We start from the raw sequence: 10655 nt of genomic DNA, 5'->3' as shown, positions 1-10655 counted from the left end.
GAGGTAAATCCCTCATCTGTGAACCTGGAAAATCTACACTACATGTTGTTTCCAAAGTACAGTGCTGGACTAGGCACAGGATACATATTTCTGTTACAAATAGGAGAAACTGGAGGGAAAGAAAGGAAAATGTGTACCAAGCAAGTACAAGGTTCTCAAAGCTTAAAGATAATTTCTGTTCTTTGAGACTGACTAGGCAATGACCCTGCCCCTCAGACTCTGGATGTTGGCCATGCCCTCTGGGATCCGAGGGGAGGCCCTATGGTCCTGGGCTTCACAGCATTGGTGGCTTCATTCTCTTAGTCCGCCTGAGTGTCAGCTCACCCCTCAGCCCCGAAAGAGCCCACCTTCTTAGTCAAATTGAACTGCAGCCGCAATCTCTAAGTTGGTGAAGACAGACGTAGAAGCCAGTGGCTCCACCTTTTAAGCTCTATTTTTTTTACTTTGTGTAGTTCTGCTGACCTCTGAGCTGCTTCACAAATGGTCCTTTTTTCTTGGAGGACAACAGGTGTTGCTCCTCTGGCCTTCTTCCTGCCTGTAGATTCCAAGAGGCAGACTGTCTTCTTGCCACTTCCCTATAAGCTAAATCGGTTGAGTGCTATGTTCTTTGGTTAGATCCCTCGGTCATAGGCTTAATCTCTTTATGATTGGGTAGCCACTTCCTTGGTGAACCAGAATTCTAGGACAGGTGTTCATAATTTGTACTAGAGAACTTTACATATCTTCAGGTTTTGTTTCCATTTTGCATAGTTCATTTTTAAGTCCATTTTACTTCCTTCTCTCATTTTACTATGAATGGCGAGGAGTAACCATGTAGCCTCTTTAAGATCTTGCTTAGAAATCTCAGCCCAAATATCCAAGTTCTTCACTTACAAGTTCTACCTTCCACCCAACATTTAAGCGCAATTCAGACAAGTTCTCTGCTTCTGCATAAAAAAAGTATCATCCCATAACTCCACGGTCCAATCGGTTCATTTTTTTTCTTTGAAAGTCTCAGAAGCACATTTAAATCTACTTTTCTAGCAACATACTGTTGTTGGAACTTTGTGTATGTAATGTTCCCTAAAGCGATGAGCCTTTCTCTACAGTTAGCTCTTCTTCTGAGCCCTCACCAGAATTTCCTTCAATATCCATAATTCTACCAACAGTTTCTTCAAGGCAATCTAGGCTTCTACTATTAGATACTTTTAAAATCTTCCAACCTCTACCCATCACCCAAATCCAGAACTGCTCTCACATTTTAGGTATCTGCTAGAACAAGTCAGCAGTTCACACCCACACGGTATCCCACTAATGGTGTGGCAGTCTGTTTTTGTGATGATTTACAGCCTTGGGACCCTGTGGAGCAGTTCTATTCCGTCTTAAAAGGTTGCTACGAATCAGCATCAATGTGATGACTGCATTTGGGTTAGAGTAGTGCCCACTCTTGGTATCAAATGCTTAGTTATCTAGTGGTGCTACAAGTGGGTGGTTTTCACCAGCAGAAATTCATTTTCTGACAATTTTGAGCAGCCGTTTTCAACCTGTGGGTCGCGTGACTCCTTTGGGAGCCGAACGACCCTTTCACAGGGGTCGCCAGATTCATCACAGTAGCAAAATTACAGTGATGAAGTAGCAACAAACATAATGTTATGGTTGGGGGTCACCACAACATGAAGAACTGTATTAAAGAGTGGCGGCATTAGGAAGGTTGAGAACCACTGATTTAGAGGCTAAATGTATGCGTTTAGGCATCAGCTCTAAGAGAAGACTTAACTGGATCAGCAGGATGGGCCTTTTGCGCGCGTTGCATCTCTCTGGTCTCAGCTCTGCTTGCTGTCTTGCTTAATTTCTTTTATATCCCAAGAGATTGACAGTCAAGACACCACACCATACAACACTTCATTAACATAACAAAGCCAGCCCATTCCCAAATGGGCTTAAAGCCACGGGCTCAGAGTTCAGGATTTACAACACATTTGGGGACAACACAATTCAAACCCCAACGGAGGATTACAGGATGAAAATTATCAATTGATGTGCCAGAAAACATAAGGTTCTTCAAACATATATCTCATATTGGCAAACACCATCTATGCCTTATCTATGCCTTCACTGCTCTGACAGCATGTGAAATGAAATGACAGCATGTGAAGGGAAATGAGACAGTAGGTGATAGTTCAGCTAAGGCTTTTAAGGCTCTAGTGGACAGTCCTCTTGAAAAATCCGCAGGAACAAATTGCTTTGCTCCTAAAGAGCATAGGTGCAAGTCTTATACACAACTGCTAAAATACGTTTCTGATTTGAATGGTTTCAAATGAAGTCACTAAAGTCAAAAGATTTTAAAACAGAGAAAGACTGTAGCCTCACAAGTATGGAAAGGCCACTAAAGCACAAGCGAAACTCCTTGGAAATGACCTACATTCAGTCAACACCCTCCCTCTTCTGGTCCTGTATGTCACCTCCGACCCTATCAACTATCATTGTCCTCTTGCTCATTTAGTCCAGTCTACACTGGTCAACTTCATGTTTCCTGAACAAGTCAACCTCTTTGCCAGCTAAGCTTTCTACAGATTATCTTTAACCCCACACAGGACTAAATTCAACTTTACCCCTTGTCATCAAGGCTTACTTTGGTTCTTCCATCTAAAATGGCAAACTGTTGAATATCTTTCGACCACTTATTATTCCCTTATTAGCAGTATTTTTCTCCATGGCAGGTATCCCTGTCCAAAATTACCATTTACACTTGTGTACAAGCCAAGTTCTTCAGCACATTTTTAATGCAGTTTTTGTGGTAAATTAGGTGCCTCGGCAGGCACCTAATATTCGGGTCGGCTTATACTCGAGTATATATGGTATGTAACACTTTCATGTATGTGTGTGTCCTTCTGCGTTAGACTACAAGGCTCCATAAAAGTAACAGCTTTATCCCCAGACCCACACAATCATTACATAAGGTAACCTATTTTAACATCTCTGTACCTCCGTTTTTTTCATCTACACAATGGATATCGAAGCAGTAACCAACTATTAGAAGAGTCTTAGAAATTATAGTAATACATGTAAATTATCTACGAGTAGTTCCTAGTGTTCAATGAAAGTCCATTCTCTGTTAATATTCATTGTTTCATCTCCACAATTGGGGCCAGGACACACATTTTTCAACCCCGTGCCTTCCTGTTATACTACATGACAGGAGTGAAGACACACAGCCTAAGCTGGGTGCCAGAGAAGCCAAACCTTAGCAAGTCACGAGTTGAATCACATCTTCTCAATGAGAAAGGACACAATTCCTCAGTCTTTCCACAGCTCTGAAGTCTCCCGAAGCACGTCCTCTAGGGGCCCACAATTATACTCTGACATGCTGAGCATAGGTGAGGTCCCTTAACTACCTAGAGAAACCAATGACTGTAATCCATCAAAACACTGATTATATAAAACAATAGCTACTTACTGCGACCAGGTGCCCTGGTGGCATAATGGTTATGACTGGGCTGCAATCCACAAAGTTAACAGTTTGAAACCACCAGCCACTCCCAGGGAGAAAAACTGGGCTTTCTACTCCTGTAAAGCATCATAGTCTCAGACGCCCCTAGGGTCTATAGATAGGGTAGATTCACTATAAATCAGCATCCACCCAATGGCAGAGAGTTTTTGTTTACCAAAAATCTACTAAAAGGCAGGCCCCTGAATAATCTGTGCCATCATGGAGCTAAATGCGACACAATGAAAAGTTCATTTAATCAGCTAAACAAGCAATGTGTGTGGGGTGGAGAGCGGCCAGGTGTTGGCTCTATTCATTTTCTAGGGTCATATAATATTTTTACCATGACAAGAAATAAAAGTCAATGCACCCTAAAGAAAGCAACACACTCATACTCTCTTATAGGATTAAGTCCTGCCTTCTTTTCCCCAACATCCCATCATCTTATGGAAAAGCATGCTTACAGCCTGGAGATTCCCAATTGCACTCAATGCATCTACAACAGTGGCCATCAAACTCTGCTATCTACAATATAAAATCCAGTTCGTAGCACACCACACTTACATTTCTAACTGAAAAAAAAATTACAAACATCTTTTATGTGGATAGACTGTTTTTTCATGTTTAACAAAAACAGATCCCTTAGAGCTCAGTAAATTATACTTTCTGATTTAAACAAGAAGAGAGGTGGGCGTGGAGCACTATCGAGTTAAGTGAGAAGGACCCAGCATGTATGGAAACAAATCCTATCTGAGGAGGAACCTTCATCATGACTTTGCCAAAAGCCTTAGGAGCACATGCTTGAAGTCTACAGTGAAATATAAGTAAATTATACTAATGTGTGCCTTATCCAATGTGCCGCAGCAGAGCGCTTTCCCCCATTCTCAGATATGCTTTCCTATTCTGTGCTCCAAACATGGGTCTGTGCTTCGGTTTGTCCTCTAGGAACCGGACAAGGAGGAGGAGCCCTACAGTGTACCAGATGTAAAGGGAATGTTCTTGCTTGAAAAGTACAGTAGTGAGACAATATGATCTATCAGGATGAAAATCCAAGCATAATGACTTTGGTAACTACATGACCTTGGTCAAGTGATTTAATCACTCACAGAGTTATGACAAATAAGTTACTTGCTTACTTTGCACTATGATAATATTAATAGAACATCGCACCCTTTGCTCAAAGCTTAGAAGAGTGGTTTTAAGTATTAGTAACAGGTAACTTCACTTCCCAACAAATAAAGTATAACACTTCAGGAAATAGATCTGACCTAGTAAGCACTATTTAATGATTTAATCTCGTTCGTGTACATAGATAGAAAGAAGGTCTACTTGCAAAACAGCAGCCTTGCCTAGTACTGCAGCCAGTAACAAACAGAAGACCACAAAGATCACTTCCGTTTAGGGTCTTTTAAAACCACAAAACGATCTGCTTGGAGATGACAATGCCAAGTACACCGACCTCTGCTCAAGCAGCACCCATCCTTCTTTGCCTCTAAAAGTACATTTATCAAGATGACTTACTTTGACTATTTTGTCTACTGTTTATGTAACAAGTGTATCTATGAATATTCTTATTCCAAAGCAAACATGATGCTTCAAAATCTTTTAATGGTTCAGATAAACTAACCAGAACTTTTATGCAATACAGAAGTTACAGAAGTTGTCATCAAGTGCTACTGTCTTGCCTACTTACAGACTGTAAGCAGCTGTTCTGTAGTTCACATGACATTCAATGTTAAAATGTCAGAGACACTAATGGCTTCCCTAGTCCCTCCATCCTAATAATTCTAGGGTCAGAAGTTAAGCTCAGATTGATTTTGTTCTATATTTGATATGATGTTTTATAATTTCAATATAATCAGTAATCTTTAATCAATATATCACTTAAAAATCCTATTTCTCCATTTAAAATTCCTTTATTTTTCTTGATTTTGATAATTCCATGTCTAATTTTAGTAATAATGATCCTTTGATTTGAAATTTTTAAAAAAATTCTAAAATTGAGGCATGTATTATATTTAATCAACCTTAGATTACTTATATTTTTCTATAGTCAATAGTTTTTTTTTTAAATAATGGTTTTCCAAAACTCTGTTAATTAAATATCCTAGGAGCTTATTTTCAACAAAAAGGACTAAAGTAAAATAACTCAACTTAAATTTAGTTTTCACATATGAACATCAATAATTGCCCTTGTTTTAACCTTGTTGTAAATCAATGTAATGTTTTCATGTTGAGTATTCAGAAAATATTGCCACCTATTACAGAGATCACCTTCATTTTTCGTAATAAAGTATATTTCTTATTCTTTGTAAAGGACAGATATATGAAGGAAACCCTAAGGAAACCCAAAATCTAACCAAAAGGAAGTCACAACGAGCATTCTATAATATAAACAGACAGTATTCCACATAGTTTATTTCTCACAGTTCTCCTGACAAATGAACATTATTCAAGAACATACTGTATACACAGATAAGAAGAAACATACAAAATGTTTTAAATGATGCACAACAAAATCCAGCAGTATAAAAGAATGCATGTGAACTCTTGCTCACTACGCAGACTAAATTTAATCACTTGTTTAAATAGTAATAAAAATACAATCTTTTATGGATCTTGTGCAGACTACAAAAGAGGGAAATTATTACCATATATATGATTTTTATATTAGGCAGTTTTCTTTGATGAGTTGTACCAACAACTCCAAATACAGAGGCAGAAGGCTGTGTATTTTAAAGGAATTAATGTTGTGAATTAGAGACTTTACACAGTTACTACCACTGGCACTTTTCACCATAGTTTGTACACATCACATGATCATCTTATATAACATTACATTTAAAAAATATATCTGAGTGGTAATTTTATAACATTCACACACCATGAGCTGGTTCAGGAGGCAGTGCCACAGCTGCCGCCTGTAGTGCTTCACTGTTGGTAATAAGGACAGTTCATTGTGGTTAAAAGGAATTAGACATCAATATGGTTAAGCAGCTCTGATTTACGAAAGGCCATAGTGGCCACCACTGGGACAGTGAGTTCTTTAAAGTGTATATCCTAGAAGCAAACACCATCATTGGTTAAAACTGTCTAAAGAAGTCAATTCCTGTGCTGAAAACTATTTTCACAACAAACTGAAAGCTACTAAACTGTTTTATATAAATACTTTTGTCTTCTCGTTATATTTATGACCAAGTTCTTTGAAACCTTTGGAATTTTACTCTCTCTTTAATGTGTGCTCGCATTCCCATCTCACCCATTTAAGAGCACCACCTACAAAGGCTGTAAAGGGGTGGTGACAATCTTCACCAGGGAAACCCTTTGCTCACCAGGAATGTTCAGCTGCTGCCCAGTGTGCTGGAGCCGCATCGGTGCAGAGTTGTACTTGACGAGAACACTCAGGAAGCGGTCATGCTGTGAGTGTCATTTCAGGGAAAGCAGAGAATCTTTCCAGACGGTGCACGTACTTAACAATGAGACCATTGCTATGTGTTGAAGAGGACTAATAACGATGGGTTCCTCCATGTCATCTGTTCGCTGGAAAGTAGTTTGGGTCAAGGTAATTATAACTGGTGCCCTGGGACACACAGTAGTCTCTGTCTAAGAATGTCTCTGACCTATAAACAGGTTCTAATTGGTGATCTTCCTTGTGGATATCTGTTTCATGTAGGCTGCAAAAACACAAATAATATATACATACATGTAACTACATGGCATTGAGTGCATTTTGGTCTATGTACTACAAAATTTCCTCAAAGATCTTCCTGTTGAAATCTATTTATCTGTCACAATTGCTATGGTAAAGTTACTTGAAATGAGGTACTAAAGAAGATTTAATTGCCTAGAACATCAAAGGGTAATTCACTAACTGTGGTCATTTTCTAAGACATTCAGACGTCAAATTCATTAATGACTGAGCCACTCTTTATTTTTCAAAATGCAAAACCTACAGTGAAGAAAAATACTCACCAGTCAGAACAAGAATCACAGAAATCCAAAGACATTTCTGGAGGACAATCCTGGCAGTGCCACCGAATGCCCTGGATGGGTTCTATGCCACAGTTATCACACTGTAACAGATTTGGAGAGAACAGTTTTAAGCTGTATTATTATTCTACAGTCTTCCCCCCACCCCCCACCCCCGCTATTACAAAAATACATAGGGCCTTGTAGTACCCTTCAGTGTGTAGTGTGCGGTTCTGGAAATCAAAGTACAGTAAATCACAATTCTAGTTCCTCTAATCATCAGACAATTAGAATTTCTAATGTAACAGCAAATAAGTATGGCTGATTCTTGAAGCAAAATTAGTAAGTATTGGAATAAGTTTCTCCATGAAAGGCCAGAGCTGCCAGTTAGAAAAATCTGATAGAGAAGTAGGGGCATAGGATTTAATCTAGCTATAGACTAATCCTGAAGACCATACATGTAGTAATTTTGTTTTCAATTTCAGCCTACCAGTCACCAAACTCACTGTCACAGAGTCAATGCCAACTCCTAGGGACCCTATAGGACAGGATAGAATTGTGCTGTGACTTTCTGAGATTATGACCTGGAGTAGAAAGTCCCATCTGCTGGTGGTTTCGAACTGTTGACCTTGAGGATTGCAGTCCAATGCATAATCACTAAGCAACCAGGACTCCTGTGTCAGGCACATCACATATATTTTTATGTATATCACCATTACCTAATCCATAGCTCACAGTCTCCTTTACACTCCCCCAATCCAACAAGGTACAGTAAATTATACAGCCTACAGTTTCCCCAAAACGTTCTTTCTATTTCCACAGATACTCCTCTGGTTCAGGACACACATCTTTTTGTCCAAATTACCAAAACCAATAATCTCTAATCATCTCTCTACCTCACTCTTGCCTTCCCCCTCCAATCCATTCTGTATGGTATGGCCAGAATACTGTCTCCCCAGAATTTTTCTTCTTTTTCCAATCTCATAGGTATATTATTGTTTTTAAGGAATTTAACAATACAGTGGTCAGAGATGAAATGTTACCTAGTTCTAGTGCCACTGAATTCCTTAAAGGTTATCAATATTAACAGTTGAATTATAATGACCTTTTAAAGATGCAAACTTCACATTACTCTGCTTAAAATCCTTCAGTGGTTGTCCACCCTCCCCCCATCTTCTTAAAATTTGAACTTCTTAGCAAAATTCCTAAGACACTTCAACTGCCTCATCCTTTGTCTAGTATTTTAATTGTTTACACATCTACTATCCTATAAGAATCAAAGCAGAGTAAGTTAGCAGTTGAGTCCACCTCATTTACACTGAAATCCCAACACTTAGCAAGAGTCTGTAACATAATAATGAGCATTTCACAATTGGGGGAAAATGCAGTCCAAGGAGTCCAGTAAGCCCAACGAGTAACCATCAGGGCTCCTGACATTTTTCTCCTGGGTTTGCAAAAAACAACAACAACAACAAAAACCCAGTTGAGATAACTCAGTCTGAATTGGGAGTGGGGTAGGAATCTTATCCATGAACAACAGCAACAAAGAGAGAAATAACTAGTTGGAAATGTCATACATCACATCAAATTATAAGTCCCTAGTAGTGCTAACAGTAAAGCACTTAACTACCAGCTGAAAAGTCGGCAGTTCAAATCCACTCAAAGTCACTTGGGAAGACAGTATTGTTGCCGAAAGGACAAACTCAGTCTGGAAAACTGTGGAGCACTTCTACTCTGCACACATGGGGTCACCATCAGTCAGAGATGGACTCAACCGGAACTACCATCCACCAATGCAAACCCACTGCCAGCGAGTCGATTCCAACTCAGAAAGACTCCATAGGCAATGCACAGTTGTCACATTTGGGTTTCAAGGCTGTAAATCTTTACAAGTACAGGAAGCCTCATCTTTCTTCCAAAGAGCAACTGGTTTTGAAATGCTGACATTGCAGTTAGCAGCAGCTTCTGCTGGGTCATAAACCTCTGGGCACCAGACATTGTGAAATACTCTCTTAAAAGTGAACAGAACAAGAGCACAGTCACTATTCCCTGTATACTTGAGAGTTATGGAGTTTAATGCTCAGCTAAGCACCATAAAACTTACAAAGAAATAGAAGTTACCTTAAAGCCCACATGTTGTACAAATCCATTTTCTGCTTGCATCTGTTGAAGTTTCTGTTTCTTTAATTTTTTAAACTGTAATAGTTCCTTATATTCAGGTAAATTTCTAAACACAATAGGAATACTTTCTTCATCCTGTTAAAAAGAACAAATTAAAAAACTAGTTTGATAATTAAAATGAATTAAGTGTAAGGAATTCTGATACTATACATGGAGTATATAAATTCAGATGCTCAATTTTCATCAGAAATACTTATAGACTGGTCCCATCAAATTCCAATAGGCTTCTTCGGAACTGGAAAAGCAAGTCCTCAGATTCTTTTTTTTAAGTGTCTGTAATTTAGGTTTATTCTGCTTCCCTTTCCATTAGCCACCAAGTACGAAATATCATGAATCTAATAGCTTTCATTTTTCCAAATAGCTTTCTATTTCTGGCTTTAGTAAAGTAACAACACAGATTTGAAATGAAACATATTTTAGTCCCAAAGTCACTTGGCCATTAAATAGATAAGGAAATACATATTTAATCTTCCCAAGTTATGATTTTCTCACATTTAAAGTGGGAATACAGTACACCATATAGTTAACCATCATAAGTTCATTATTTACCAGTGGATATTCATTGCAAAGATAACAGACTATTTTGAAATAGACATATAAAAAATTCTTAATACTTAGGTCAAGAAATTGGACATTGACAATTGAGAGTACTTCTTTATAACGTCATAACCACTTTTAATGTCTCTCTCCATCTCTACTTGCTTATTTCCCAGCAAAATCTTCATCAAACTGACCTACAGAAATCTCTCACTTTTCTTTACTATCATCTAAAGTACTGTGTTTCTCTGTTTGACCTCTATATAAATGGAACCACATTATAAGTACTCTTGTCTCTTAGCTGGTTCCACCCAAAATTTTATCTGTCAAATTTATTCATGTTGTAATGTAATAGTTGAGGTCCAGTAATTGTCATTTTCATAAACCAGGAGTCAGCAAACTACAGCTCCTGGTCCTAATTCTACCACCATCATCACTTCTTGTAAATAGTTTTTATACATCAGAGCCACGGCATCATCTGCTTGTTGTTTTGCTGTCAGGT

General features: G+C 38.5%; 1 protein-coding gene across 2 annotated transcripts in view; it reads right to left on the bottom strand.

Moving 5' to 3' along the window:
* Window positions 1-5853: 5853 nt before the first annotated feature.
* Window positions 5854-10655, bottom strand: part of ZZZ3 (zinc finger ZZ-type containing 3) — a 50483-nt gene continuing 45681 nt past the window's right edge. For both annotated transcript variants that reach the window (XM_004699315.3, XM_045291803.1), the window contains exons 11-13: window positions 9557-9691; window positions 7439-7539; window positions 5854-7140 (exon numbers count right to left, since the gene is read on the bottom strand). In XM_004699315.3, coding sequence (XP_004699372.1) covers window positions 6996-7140; window positions 7439-7539; window positions 9557-9691 — 381 coding nt within the window. In that variant the 3' untranslated portion in view covers window positions 5854-6995. The remainder of the gene's footprint in view (window positions 7141-7438; window positions 7540-9556; window positions 9692-10655) is intronic.

Source organism: Echinops telfairi, unplaced genomic scaffold, assembly GCF_000313985.2.
Source record: "Echinops telfairi isolate 266 unplaced genomic scaffold, ASM31398v2 ScPeMD7_443;HRSCAF=831, whole genome shotgun sequence".
Lineage (NCBI taxonomy): Eukaryota > Metazoa > Chordata > Mammalia > Afrosoricida > Tenrecidae > Echinops > Echinops telfairi.
This window is presented reverse-complemented; position numbering and strand designations above follow the sequence as displayed.